Source organism: Cherax quadricarinatus, chromosome 71 (assembly GCF_038502225.1).
Source record: "Cherax quadricarinatus isolate ZL_2023a chromosome 71, ASM3850222v1, whole genome shotgun sequence".
Taxonomy (NCBI): domain Eukaryota; kingdom Metazoa; phylum Arthropoda; class Malacostraca; order Decapoda; family Parastacidae; genus Cherax; species Cherax quadricarinatus.
In genome coordinates, this window is record NC_091362.1 from 6,885,240 (window position 1) to 6,901,164 (window position 15,925).

Below are 15,925 nucleotides of genomic sequence, written 5' to 3' on the forward strand. Positions count from 1 at the left end.
CCCAAGAGGAACTCAGCACCGCAAGTAGTGCTTGAAACCCGTGCCATACCCTGCCCTTCATTCTAGTAAACCAGCAATCTGGGATAGCAACCTCACATCTACCGAGCCACCTCAGTGGACAAAAGAGAGGGCAGCTGGATACCCAGCACAAAGCATACCTCCTTCGGCCACCACCCCTGGAATCCAAAAGGCAGCTTTCAGAGATACACCTGTCTCCTGAAAGACACCCTAAGCCAACCCCCAGGAGACCAGAGGGGGAGTGGGATATTCCCAGGTGATCCAGATTCCATGGCAAACTACACCACCACCATGGACCTCAACAGAATGGGATGGACGACAGTACCCTTCTCCCTACCTAGGAACTAGAGTGCCTGTGGGAAGAATCCCAAAGGCTGAAAACAGGAAGGGGATAGGGGAGAGATAGGGAGATGAGGAGGAGGAAAGGGAAAAGAAAGGGATGGAGAGGATGGGATAGGGAAGGAAGAATTGGGGGAAATTAGGTTCGGTCTGAGGCAGGAGACCAAAAGGTCTAATTCCTCAGCCCAACAGCCTCTTCACTGTGCCAAGAAGTCCCTCTTGAAGAGGTGAAGTATTTAGAATGTTGTACAATCTGAAACAATTAAACTTCATGTGTATGAAATTCCATTTTAAAAGAGAACCTGTTAACAGTAAAGCAAATGAGGGATTTAGCAATTCAGTGATGGGTGTTGGTTAACACTGAAATTATGCTTACTAAATTTTCATGTTAAAGAAAAAGAAGAGTAAAACATCTCAATTTACTTTCATCAATTTGTATAATCTCATTATATATACATAACAATAATGTGTGGTAAACACTCCACTGGAGATGCACTACTCTGAGTTAGCTTTCTAAGACTTTGTGATAACATACAGACTGAACACAGATTCTGCCTCTAGTCAGGTAATGATGGTGACAAAGGGACACCCTACGGCTTTGCACTGAGTCTTGCAAAAGAAAATAACTACATAACTGGAGATTTTAACTTTCCAGTTAAAATTTGAACTTCACCCTGTCAAGAAAATACCAGACAAGAAAGTTTATAGACATCTATCAATTATGCATCATTAGGGTTAAACTACTTCTTTAAAAAAATTGCACAGGCAGCTTAAAATCATGCATGAATTAACACTATGGAACTTCTCTGACAAAACTACAAAATTAAGCTTTACACTTCTGACAGCTAAAATGTGGATGGTGAAATCTATGAAGTCAAGCCATGAATATTCAATAACATCATGTGTTTGTGTTTGTATATTGTAATGATTATTATTGAATATCCCCATTGGTTTGTTTTCTATTATTTCACCATACTGTGTTATTGGTTTGTACTGTAACCATGGAGAAGCTGAGAATGATGATGAAATGTGAATGGTGCTACCTAGCAAATACAACCCTTAGTAAACACAAGCAGCTCCTCTATGTCCTCACATTACAAGAGTAAATCTTTAATACATATTCAGATATCAATTTATCATTAATGACTGGTGAAAAACTTAGGTAACAAATCTGACCAATGATGCTATATTTAAAGTTACAAATGCATACCACAATGCACTGTATTGGAGCAATTCACTATTCAACAACAATTTCAAGGTGAAACCTTAGATGTTGTAGTCTCTATTGGACCATTATCAAGTCACAATTGAGAAAAACAAGGGAAGAAAACCAAAAGATAGGTCAGGTGAAACAGTGAGAAGGATGTTAAAGAGGTCAGGTGAAGAGGTAAGGAGAAAGTGGGTAAATAGTGAATTGTTCCAGCCATGGTATCGTGACTTATTATTTTTCACTTATCTGGTCCACATTTAACTTGGATATGAGAGGGCATTATACACTTGTATTTTAGTTCTAATGTTTCACTTCCTGAAGAATACAATTCAAGAAAAACAGCATTATGAATTATGCTTAGCTTAATATCTGTTTTTAATATGGGTTAAATTACAATTTTTTTCAAAAGTACCATATAATGAAAATTAAAAAAAAAAAATATAGATATGTACATAATGATTCAAGTTACTTGAAATAGACTAAAATTGAAATTTCTGGGAAATTAAAGAGTGCACAGACTCTTCACCAATGTAATTAACTGGACGGAAAAGAACAACACAAAAGTCGGGTTAGGTAGCCATAAACACTGTCAAATTTCCTTTGGCAACTTGAGACATTCAATTTTCCAGTGATAGTTGTATGTGTAGCAAGAGCAGAGTGCTATCTGTTTGTGCTCTCAATGTAGAACATTTAAATGCATCATATTAACCTTTCTACAACATACCACGCAATGCTAGGACAGGATTCAGAAAATACTGATAAATATTCACAACCAAATAAATAAAGTATAAGATACTGTTCACAATGAAATGTCTCATTTAATGGATGATATATAACGAGAGTAAGGAAAATTACTGTAAATGTATACTTGGGGTGCTACCGAGTGTGTTGATACATTGCTTCCTCTAACCATAATGACCCATTCTTGATCACTGATCTGTATTAAAAATGTATTGATTTTTTTTTAAATCTTTTGCTATATTTACACTTTAATCTCAACAATCTTAGGAGTCTATACCAGTGAATAATTTGCAATATACCTATAAAAATACACCAAGAAATATCTATTATTTCAATGCAAATTTTTTTTAGATCAATCTATTATCTAATTGGTTAAGTATTGTGGAAGGTCTGAATAGTTAGATCTGAAAAGTTTTCAAAGCTGCCAATAAACAGTACAAGTCAAATGGAACAATCTTACTGTCCTTTCCTACATTTAGAAAAGTGCAGAACATGATGCTGATCTACTAGAGAACCTTGACGTACCTAATGGTAAGCGAACACCTCTACCCACTGCTGATAATTTCTCTTATCTGCTCTATTTACCATAAACTGTGGGTTAATAGTGAATTGTTCAAGTCACATTAATGTGACTCTTATTCTTTTATTGAAACTGCAGTTTATCCAACAACACTTACTTGGTTTTACTATCAGCTAAAATTACTTCATAAGGCCAATCAAAGTACATTTATAATAAATGTACAACACTCACTTAATACTTGGTCAAAGAGTAACACAACAGAATATGAAACTTTGTATACACAACTGTAAAATTAATTCTGCACTTTGTGTTGGTACTCTCTATGCCACGTGCTACATTCAAGATTTCCAAACAATTTTCCACTACAATCCTACCATCAGAGGATATAATTTTGTTTCTTGCAATTTATAAAAAAAAAAATTATTGTATTCTTCACACACTCAATTGGCATACCCTAAGATACTTTAGCACATCTCTCCTGAGGATGTTTACACTAATCACCCAATTCTAAAAACATGAATAGCAATACTTAAGGAGTTCATTTGTACTACTATTAATAAGTTACTCTTGCTGATATTAATCAGTAAGTTTCCAATGCCATGTATATTTGTGTACTTCTTACAACTTGAGTTCTTCACTGCTGCTGTTTTAACCACTAGACTTTTATAAAAGCAGCATATGCTAAAATAATTAAAATCCTTATTTAAAACCATATACACATATTTTCGACCGAGCACTCCATTACTGGACGGTTAGCAATCTCTTTTTTTTTTTAATGAGGGAATGAAATACTTTTAAATGATAAATTGATGCCTCAATCACTATGTGGTCTTTAAGTGGTTTACGGTCTCTTAGTTGTAGTCCATTCTCTATCTCAACTATCTGCAGTCAAATGACTAATGTCCTTATTAAGGATTCACACACTTAGACAAATATAAATGCACCAGTCTGTGAAATAATCCTTACAGCTCTCATTTGCCATTTACAAGTTTTCTCCTACAAAGTTTATTTAAACAAATTCTTTAGAAATATTTTCTTAATTCCTTATTGAAATATGTACAGGTAATCACATTTTTGCAGACTTTTCATTTAGTTCTATTGATATCATTGACCATGGATTCGATTTTTTTTTTCAAGAAAAGCTCTAAAGCAAGTTTTTAAAAAATGCAACCAGCATTCAAATTTGGTATTATTTCACTAGATCTTTACTGCTCATTGATGCTGGCAAACATATGATTAAACAATTATGAAACTAATCTGTTAAAGCACAATCTATGTATTTCAACAGTGGCACCATCTTCAAGGTACAAGTCTTTGGCTGCTAATATTTGCTTCCGTGATTTTTTTTGCGCTTCTCTAGAGCTCTCCAAGAACTTTCTGGTAATAATGAAATCCTCCTCTACATAGAATGGACCTTCACTACTGTCTGAAGAGTCATTACAGTACTGTTCTCAAAACAAAAGCTATGCAAACAGTTACATCTATGACACTGAACACCTGACAATTAACAATATATTATTTATGACTTTGCAACTGTGTGTGGATTGATAACAAGATCTAAAGGAATAAATAATTTGCCCGTGTCAAAACTATCTGAAAGAGATATTGTACAGGGTACGCTGAGCAAGAAAGTGTATGACTGTCTTTCTAACACCAAAAAAATTAAATGCATGTGAAAAAAGCATTATTGTAAAATATTTAACATTTTGCTATTTCGGGTCACAAATTTTGAGAACTTCTTTAAATTTTTTTTAATCCATTTTCTGATGTAAAATAAAAGTGAAACACATTTTTAATGATTATACATGTACATACATTTAGACCAATGAGGCATCACAAAAAATATTTCGAGTAAATCTGTGGGAAACACAGCATCCACAACTACAGTATATAGAAACTTAAATTGTTTGCACTGAGACTTAAAGGTCTAATTCATGATTAGACGCCCTAGAGATGGCATACCTGTGACCAGTTTTGAGTGTTCTACCCTGAAAGTCCAGCCTGAGGCCAGACTTCCTTGCTGACTACAGGGTCAACTCTACTGTTGCTGAAAGCATCCCACAGGCCTACATAGCCATTACAACCTGGCTGATCAGGCACTTGCAGCAGGCAGGTAGTGGCAATTATTCAATTTCCATCACAAAGGCAAAGTAGCAGTGGAGGTGAGAAGGCTGGAAGCAACTTGAACGCATACTTTGGTTGAAACTATTACCTCCACAAAATATTTGATGTAATGAACAAGAACTGGTTAATGGAAAGAGGACACAGCACGTATTCAATTATTCCTCTTCAGAATCTCCATCACTAGAGTATCCCTGGCTTGTTATTGGCCGGTGGTAGGGAGCACATTCCATTTGTCTGCAAAGAATAAATAAAGTTAATAACAATTAAAATAGAAATCATAATACAGTACACTATTTTACAATAAAGTACATAAATAAAGAAGCCTTAACCCTTAACCCCTTCAGGGTCCAAGGCCCAAATCTGAAGTGGTGCCCCAGTGTCCAAGAATTTTCAAAAAAAAAAAAATTGTTATTTTTTCTTATGAAATGGTAGAGAATCTTTTTGTGAAGGTAATAAAACAAAAAGTACGAAATTTGATGAAAAATTGACGAAATTATGCTCTCGCAAATTTTGATGTGTCAGCGATATTTACGAATCGGCGATTTTGCCGACTTTGACTCCCATTTTAGGCCAATTACATTATTTCAGTCAACCAGATTCCTAGCTATTTCACTAGTATTACTTCTATTCTATCGATTGAGCACAAGAAATCGCCAAGTCAACTGTTTCAACTACAAATTAAAGTGATCGGAAATTGTTAATTTGGCCAATTTAACACAAAGTTCAAAATATTCCAATTTCAAAATAGGGTCCAGAATAAACAATGTAGGTATTCCTGGAACTAAACTAACATTTCCTCTGTTCATTAGTTACGTTTTGAGGCTTTACAAATAAATTCCATTTTGATTTTTTATTCACATAATGAATTTTTATTCACACCAAAAAATAGAAGATTTACTATTATGCAATACTGTAATAATTGTATAAATATCATCACCATATTTGTGAATGCATATTAGACCCACCAGCTGGCGTGTATTAAATGTGAGGTCGTTTGTTTACTCTTGAATATCGGCAAAAATTTAACATTTCTGCTACTTTGAGCTCAATTTCAAGCCATTTCCAGTGCTAAAACCAATCAAAATCATCCTATTTCTGTAATATGTCTTCCATTCTATCAAATGAGACCAAGAAATCGCAAATACAACTATAAAAAACATACGAAAAAACACTGCAAAGTTGCTGTTTTAATCGAAAAATCATGATTTCAGTTTTTTTTCTCTCATTATACACAGTGTGCTGCAGGATCTGTTTTATGTGGTGCACACATACCACATAGATGTATTCTCTCATATCTAGGCCCAAATGTACCACTCACAGTTTATCAGAGTGAGCTGAGCTCATGGCGTAGATCTACGGTTTGGACACTCACCGTAAAGCCGTAGATCTACGGGACGGACCCTGAAAGGGTTAATTTGACCAAATTTTTTACTATTTTGCTAGGATGCCTTTCCTTCTATCAACTGAGCACAAGAAACCACTCATTCAATTAACAACCATACCCTACAAAATGCCCAGAAATCAATAATTTTTACACACACGCACACACACACACAAAAAAAACTGTAGACATACCAGGTATTAAAGCACCATTTCCTCTGTTCATTAATCATGTCCCAAGGCCTCTTCTATATTATACTTGTCCTCCATTTTTAATTCATCACAAAAAATCAAATAATTACCCTATTTCTCGAATAATTAAATATAACCAGTGTGATTGGTCATGGTTTACAGCACCCCAATAACTGACTGAGACTTATTAAAAACCAATAAAACAGATTGGGGGGGGGGGGTGACCCTCACTTGTCCTCAGGAAAATTGTACAAAATCAAATATTTCTGTTACTCTGATCCTGATTTCAACTTACTTTAACCCCTTAACTGCCCGAATGCTGATCTATGTTCTTACTGCTAGCACTCCAAATGTGGATCAATGTTTTATTTTTCCTGCCTGCAAATTTGACACAATAGGTCTGAGATGTCTAGTCAGTACAGATGGGTCTTAACACTCAGTGTGAGCAGTATTAAAAAATCTGGGACCACTTGGTACCTTGTGGGAACACCAGTTCAAGTGAGCACCAGCTAGAGCAAACAGCGTGGCAAACCCCAGGGATTCACTAATACCATGTCGTATTAACACTCCCCTTTTAAGAGGAAAGTGATGCTGAACCCGAGTTTAGTGGCTTTGAGTTGTATGTGGCTACAAATGGTCAAGGAAATATCAAAAACCTAGATAATAACCCATGTGGAACATTTGTGCCACATCCTTTAAATATTGATACAACAGGTAGTGTCATCCTGCTAGAATGTCCTATAACCTATGCCCTAAGAGAAAAGATTCTGGAACATGTGTAATACGTGTTCAGCAGGCTGGCTGGGGGGCTGGCTGGTTAGCTCTGTTTCTATCTCTCTCTCTATCCCTGTCTGTATCTTGTCTATCTTTGTCTCTATCTTTGTCTTTTTGTCTCTGTCTCTGTGTCTGCCTGTCCTTGTCCCAGAGCTGCTCATAAACCAGAATCAAGGACTATATAAGTTTATTTAGGCACAGGTACACATAAGTACAGTTATCATACATAGTCTAAATTACCTAGGATACCCACCAAAAAAAGGCCAGTCAAAGTGATATACTGTGTTTGCAGAAAGTTGCTCTGCCATGTCTGAAGGATGACCAGGAGCATTGTCTAATACCAGGAGGCACTTAAGGTCCAATTTATTTTCCAGAAGGTAATTTTTCACAGTGGGGGCAAATGCATGGTGTAGCCAGTCATAGAAAAAGTCCCTAGTGGCCCATGTCTTACTGTTTGCCCTCCACAGCACACACAAATTAGCCTTGAGGACACTGTTTTTCCTGAACACTCTGGGAGTTTCAGAGTGATACACCAAAAAGGCTTCACTTTGCAACCACCACTAGCATTAGCACACATCAACAGAGTAAGCCTGTCTTTCATAGGCTTATGTCCTGGGAGTGCCTTTTCCTCCTGAGTAATGTAGGTCCTGCTTGGAATTTTCTTCCAAAACAGGCCTGTTTCGTCACAATTAAACACTTGTTCAGGTTTCAGTCCTTCACTGTCTACGTACTCCTTGAATTCCTGCACATATTTTTCAGCTACTTTGTGGTCCGAACTGGTCGCCTCACCATGCCTTATCACACTATGTATGCCACTACGATTCTTAAATCTCTCAAACCAACCTTTGCTGGCCTTAAATTCACTCACATCACCACTAGTTGCAGGCATTTTTCTAATTAAATCCTCATGCAACTTCCTAGCCTTTTCACATATGATCGCTTGAGAGATGCTATCTCCTGCTATCCGTTTTTCGTTTATCCACACCAATAACAGTCTCTCAACATCTTCTATCATTTGCGATCTCTGTTTCGAAAACAAAGTTGCACCTTTGGCAAGAACAGCTTCCTTGATTGCCGTTTTCTTGGCCACAATAGTAGTGATGGTTGATTGGGGTTTTGTGCACAACCTGGCCAGCTCGGAGACACGCACTCCACTTTCATACTTAGCAATGATCTCTTTCTTCATATCCATAGTAATTCTCACCCTTTTTCCTGTAGGGTTGGCACTAGAAGCTTTCTTGGGGCCCATGGTGACTTATTTTGCAGGTGCAATCACTAAAAAGGCTGTGATATGAAATGTTCCAATTGTATGCTTGGAAGCGACCGCGGTGGTTGGCTTGTAAACACTGGCACCCACGGAACAAGTGAGGTGGGCTCAGGCCGCATGTGGATGCGTCTCGAACGAATCGCGTTGAGCGAGTTTTTTAGCACTAGCCGAGGCAAAATTTTTGCATTAAAATGTATCGCTAGGCGGATTTAACGTTATGCGATGCGTTGTTAGGCGAGGGTCCACTGCATTTGTTTTCTGCAACAATAATGCTTATGCCTCATGTCTATAAGCATAATATATAATCATACTGGTCCACAGATGAATAAGACACCACTGTGCATGACACCTTGTTTCAAAGACTTTCACAGACTGTAGCAGTTCTAGGAACACGTCCAGTGACTGTACATATGTAAATATACGTATAATAAAACATTACTAATATAAAACATTTTTGCATGTTTTTTGTTGAAAACAATTATTGTAAACAAAATAATGATGAAAATATTAGTGTGGTTATTGTGTTGAATACAATGAGTGTACATATATACATTATGCATTACATTGGTCTCACAGGCCACAAACGTTACTGGAAAAAACAAAATTAGAAAAGAAAAGAAAAAAGGAACAAAACAGTAAAATAAAAAAATGTGACTTTATGTAAGTCGTGGCTGGTGCCACCACCTGGTCATTGAGGGTCAACTTCACGTCTCTATATCTTAGAAACTACTGATCAGAATTTTTTTTTGTTTTATTGCCTATAGAATAATATCTTTAATTCTGTAAGATTTTTTTTTTTTAAATCCTTGGACCCTGGCTGTTACTCTGAGATTTGGTCTCTGGACCCTGAAAGGGTTAAAGTTTAACATTTTCACTGAAGAGGACCCTGACAAATCTAGAAGCAGTACTCTGAAGTGGTGTCTAGAGCAGCTGATGTCTTACCATCAGCTGTATTATGTACTGCAGGGTAAAATAGCCTAGAAAACCATTACAGAATTTAAACACACTCCAGTACAACCATCAACTTCAGCACCAGAACCTCTACCATCCACCTCAGCCTGTTTAGATAGGCAACTAACTGTGCTCCTTTCGTCAACCCTGAATTGTGTGTTTGCCTCTTTGTACACCTACCATCCGACTTAGGACCTGCTCACGTATGACTGCTCGACTTACGACCGTGCTTTTTATGCCAAATTTCTGGGAAATAAACAACTGTTTGTGTTGTACACAGTGTTTATCCTAAACCTTACAGTATAAAATACAGTACTAACAGCATAAAAAGTAAAGTAGAAAATGAAGTACCAAAATAAAACAATAAAATAAAGTCATTACAAAAATGTGATGTTGATATTCAGTAGTAAAGTTCGACTTATGTCCATTTTGACTTACAACCGGTTGGTCGGAACCAAGCTTGGTCGTAAGCTGGATGGTAGGTGTACTTGCCTTTTTTTCCTGGAACGAATTAATTTTGTATCCTGAGGTACCACTGTACCTAATATTAGTGTCAGAACAAAGATTAGCTATGAAATCACAAGAACTACTATAAATTGTATTTTTTTTTTTTTGTAACACGTCTGCCGTTTCCCACCGAGGCAGGGTGACCCAAAAGAAAGAAAAAACTTTCATCATCGTTCAACATTTTCATCATCATTCACACAATCACTGTCTTTGCAGAGGCACTCAGATACAACAGCATTAGATGTCACTCCAAACAGCCAACATCCATCCAGTGCCAACCTCAGCCCCTTATATCTCGATAAGTAGTGGCACTTAATTTTGTCCTCTTAGTTTTATTTTTTGTTTTCAACATATTCGAAGCACTAGCAGTTAAAATGTAGATCAACGTTTGGGCAGTTTAGGGGTTAAGGTCCTCAAACAATTAAAATCATCTCTATTTTAGTAGTATGCCTTCCATTTTATGAAATGATATGAAGAAACAGGCAATAAAACCATAAAGACCATCCTAGAAAAAACTCAAAATCATTATTTTAAACCAAACAAGTTAAAAGTTTCCTTTTCCCATTGTGCACCATGTATGGCAGGATTTTTTAACACTCTGCACACTCACTGCACAAGACTCATTCCCTCATGTCTAGGAGAAAATTGACCATTCTCAGTTTATCTGAGGGAGCTGATCTCAAAACATAGATCTACATAAGTGATGCTGGTGTAAGGAGCACAGATCTACGTAAGTGATGCTGATGTCAGTAACACTAACCTACATAAATGATGCTGCATTAATGTTGGTAGAATTACTGACAATGTGTTATGTAAAAGGACACAAGTGCAACTAATGTGACATTTTATTGTAGTAACATTTTGCTCTGCAGGAACTTTGTCAAGCCATTACAAACAATACATGGACACAGAGGGTATAAATAACCTTAGAGTGAGGTGTAAGGCACAATGTAATCGTTGTTTAGTTGTAATAATAGTGGTAGTACATAGTAGTAATACATGTGGTAGTAAAAGTCGACTTGTACACGAGTTAAAAAGGTTATTAAAACTTATTGCTCGGGTAGCATAAAAATAATTTGGGCAAATATTTCTATTAGTGAGTTGGATTCGAGAAGGCCTGTTTCAGTGTTCCTCCTCTTTATAAACAGCCTATTGTCACACACCTTGACTGACTATGAGAAACAAGCACTGAATCTGGGTCCCAAATTTACCACTAACCTACGCAAACCAAACCATCAATTGGACTTAGTCACTAGAAACCACAGACACAGTGACAGTACCTTCCAGAGGGGGTTATATACAGGGCATTCTCACTGCAGCTTTATGTGAGCCTTCTTCTACTAATCTCCCTAGATGGTGTATCACTCCTCTAACCCTTTCACTGTCAGTGTTGTAATATTATGGTTCGCAAGCCAGTGTCGGTCCTGTAATATTACGCCAAAATTCTAGCAGCTTCAAATCTTGTGGGAGAAAGCTGGTAGGTCTACATATGAGAGAATGGGTCTGAGTGGTCAGTGTGTGTTTTTGGTTTAAAACACCGACTTTGCGGTGTATTTTCATATGGTATTTATGGTTGCATTCTCATTTTCTTGGTCTCATTGATAGAATGGAAGATATATTACACAAACAGAGACGATTTTGAATGGTTTACAGACTAAAAGTACCTCAAAACTGAGCTCAAAGAAGTGGAAATGTTAAATTTTTGCCAATGTTCAAGAGTAAACAAATCATGTCACGCATCCAATACATGTCAACGAGTGGGTGTAATATGCTTTCACAAATGCGCTGATGTTATTTATACCACTTTTACAATAATGCAGTAGTCTGCATAACAGTAAATCTTCTCTTTTTTGTGTGAATAAAAATAAAAAATGGAAAGCAAGCGTAATATAAGAGGGGCCTGGAGACGTGATTAATGAACAGAGAAAATGTTATTTTAGTGCTAGGAATGTTTGTATTGTTATTTCTGGACCCTATTTTGAAATTGGCCTTACTTGAATTGCATATGAAATTGGCCAAATTACCAATTTCTGATTACTTTATTGGGTAGTTAAAATTGGTAAATGGGCAGTTTCTTGTACTCAATCAATAGAATAAATGGAGTTCTAGTGAAATAGCTATGAGTTTGGTCAACTGGAGCAATGGAATTGGCTGAAAATAGGGCTCAAAGTGGGTGAAATCGCCAATGCGTAAATATTGCCGAGACCGCTAACTTTGCAAGAGCATAATTCTGTAAGTTTTCCCTCAATTTTCATACTTTTGGTGTCATTACCATTGGGAAAAGATTCTCTATCATTTAATAAGAATTTTTTTTTTTAATTCTTCGACACTGAGAGCAAGTTTGTGAGCAGGGGTCTCGATAGTGAAAGGGTTAAGGACCTTGCTAATGACCCAAATACAGTGGACCCCCGCATAACGGACAATCCGCATAGCGGACGCTTTGATCGCTAAAATTTTGCCCCGCATAGCGCCCAAAAACCCGCTCAGCGGCCTTCGTCCGAGACGCGTCCAATGTGCGGCCTGAGCCACGCTCACATGTTCCGCGGGTGGCATTGTTTACCAGCCAGCCTCCGCGGTAACATCCAAGCATACAATCGGAACATTTTGTATTATTACAGTGTTTTTGGTGATTTTTTTCTGGAAAATAAGTGACCATGGGCCCCAAGAAAGCTTCTAGTGCCAACCCTACAGCAATAAGGGTGAGAATTACTATGGAGATGAAGAAAAAGATCATTGATAAGTATGAAAGTGGAGTGCGTGTCTCCGAGCTGGCCAGGTTGTATAATAAACCCCAATCAACCATCGCTACTATTGGTGGTACAGCTGCTGCTGCTGCTGCTGTATCACCGTCAGCTGCTGCTGCACTGTCAGCTGCTGCTGCTGTACCACCGTCAGCTGCTGCTGCTGCTGCTGTAGCACCGTTGTTGGTGTGGCTTATTGAGAATACCAAGAAACAATTAACCCCAGAGGATTTGCCACCCAGGATAGCCCAAAAAAGTCAGTGTCATCGAAGACTGTCTAACTTATTTCCATTGGGGTCCTTAATCTTGTCTCCCAGGATGCAACCCACACCAGTCGACTAACACCCAGGTGAACAGGGAAAATGCCTGGAACTAGTGCTCATATTGGTGAATTTAGAGCCAGCAAAGGTTGGTTTGAGAGATTTAAGAATCGTAGTGGCATACACAGTGTGATAAGGCCTGTTCTGGAAGAAAATGCCAAACAGGACCTACAGTACTCAGGAGGAAAAGGCACTCCCAGGACACAGTGTCTCATCAGTCATTGCTGCATCTTCAATAAAGGTAAGTGTCATTTATTCTTCATTTAGTAGAGTAGTACATGCACAATATATATTGTGCATGTACTACTCTACTATTGTGCATGTATCCTTCTCTTTGTGTGTAGGAAAATGTATATTTCATGTGGTAAAATTTTTTTTTTCAAACTTTTGGGTGTCTTGCACGGATTAATTTGATTTCCATTATTTCTTATGGGGAAAATTCATTCGCATACCGAACATTTCGCATAACAGCCAGCCCTCTTGCACGGATTAAGGTCGCTATGCGGGGGTCCACTGTATTATCATCACCACCGCCGACAAAAGAGGTGGAGTTGTCATACCCAACACCAGTGACTACAACACCAAAATGATGGACCTTTTGAACAACCAATCTACATACGAACTCATCAGCACACAACAGTGGGAGACACTCACCAAAGATGTCCTATACAAAACCAGACAAATACTCAAATGCACTAGTGAAGGGAAGAAACTTCTGCACTTGATAACCAGCAACCCTTAACCCTTTGAGGGTTTTCGTCGTACTAGTACGTCTTACGCGTAGGGGTTTTTGACGTACTAGTACTCATAAATTCTAGCGGCCTCAAATCTAGTGGGAGAAAGCTGGTAGGCCTTCATATGAAAGAATGGGTCTATGTGGTCAGTGTGCACAGTCTAAAAAAAATCCTGCAGCACACAGTGCATAATGAGAAAAAAAAAACTTTGACCATTTTTTTTGAATAAATCAGCGACTTTGCAGTGTATTTTCGTATGGTATTTATTGTTGTATTCTAGTTTTCTTGGTCTCATTTTATAGAATGGAAGACATATTACAGAAATTGAGATGATTTTGACTGGTTTTACAAAGAAAAGTGCCTTGAAATTGAGCTCAAAGTAGCAGAAATGTTCGATTTTTACCAAACTTCAAAAGTACACAAATCGTGCCAAGCGTGCAATACACGTCAACTGGTGAGTCTAATATTCTTTCACAAGTGCACCAATAATATTTATACCATTTTTTACACTAATGCAGTAGTCTGCATAACAGTAAATCTTATATTTTTTGTGAAAATAAAAATTCAAAGTGGAAAGCAAAAGAATATAAGAGGGGCCTTGAGACGTGACTAATGACTAGAGGAAATGTCATTTTAGTGCTAGGAATGTCTTTCTTGTGTATTCTGGACCCTATTCGGAAATTGGCATCTTTTGAAATTTGTGTGAAATTGGCAAAATTGCTAAATTCTGACCACTGTACTGGATAGTTGAATTTCATAAATGAGTGGTTTCTTGCACCCATTCGATAGAAAAAATAGAGTTCTAGCGAAATATTCATGTTTTTTGTCGACTAGTACAGTGAAATTGGCCGAAAATGGGGCTCAAAGTGGGCAAAATCGCCGATGCGTAAACATCGCCGAGACCGCTAACTTTGCGAGAGCATAATTCCATAAGTTTTCTATCAAATTTCAAACTTTTGGTGTCTTTATGATCGGGAAAAGATTCTCTATCTTTTCATAAGAGAAAATAATTTTTTTTTTTTTAAATTTGGCCGACCCTGAGAACGAGTTTCGGAGAGGGCCTGTCGACCCTCAAAGGGTTAATCAGCACACATGTATGGTTTACCTAAGACCCCATAAACATAATATTCCTCTCAGTCTAATCACATAAGGTAAAGGCAGTGCATCACACAAACTAGCCAAAGTTCTTGACAAACATCTTTCCTGTCTTCTGGACACCATCAGCCCCGCTCATCTAAAGCATTCAGGTGACCTTCTGAACAACATCAGAGAACTCTCCATCCAAAACAAAAAACTAAGTAGTTTGGACGTAACTTCTGGTAAAGTACCCACCACACAATCCATTGACATTCTACAATGTAAAGTCAATTGAGACCTTAATCTTCCTCTACCTTCTGGAAATTTTGTTAACGTGATTGAACTCTGCATTAATTTCAACTGATTTTTTTCAATAACAGGCTCTACAAACCTATGGGATGGGAATGAGGTCCCCCATCAGTGTCATCTTAGCCAACTTGTATATGGAACACCTGGAAGCTGCTGAATGCTTCGCCATCATCATCCCCACCAGCATCACTTGCTTATGATATGTGGACAATGTCCTCATAATAACTTCCAAACATTTTGATATCCAGAATCTTCAGGCAAGGCTCAATGCAGTTGAATCTGTTATTCAGTATACACTTGAAGAAGAGTTCACAAAGGAGATAACAATCTAAAGATTTCAAGTTTACCGAAAACCAACAAACAAAAATAATCCCACATGCTTCTATTCCAGTCAAAATACTAAGACCAAAAGAGGCATCATTGTTGGATTATTCTTAAGAGCTTACCGAATTTGTAGTCCAGAGTTTCTTGATGAGGAGTGTACATACATATACACCAAACCTTCACTGATCTACATTTACTTTCCTTTTTCATCAAAGACTGCAAGAAAAGAGCTTGTCAGATCATTAATTGTCTACACACCAACACCACTCCAAACAGTTATAATCCTTCCCAACAGCCAGGTGCCACTGAACTTTTCTAAAGTACTCGTACGAGCTAACACTAAAGTCGCCATCACAACCAGCACTTCCATAGGGAATCTAGCCAGGACACAATCAAA

At 37.6% G+C, this 15,925-nt stretch overlaps 1 protein-coding gene across 4 annotated transcripts in view; it reads right to left on the reverse strand.

Annotated features, from left to right (window-relative positions):
* Positions 1 to 762: 762 nt before the first annotated feature.
* trbd (ubiquitin thioesterase trabid) overlaps positions 763 to 15,925 on the reverse strand; it is a 111,837-nt gene continuing 96,674 nt past the window's right edge. For all 4 annotated transcript variants that reach the window (XM_053793626.2, XM_053793623.2, XM_053793625.2 and 1 more), the window contains one exon: positions 763 to 5,186. In XM_053793626.2, coding sequence (XP_053649601.1) covers positions 5,108 to 5,186 — 79 coding nt within the window. In that variant the 3' untranslated portion in view covers positions 763 to 5,107. The remainder of the gene's footprint in view (positions 5,187 to 15,925) is intronic.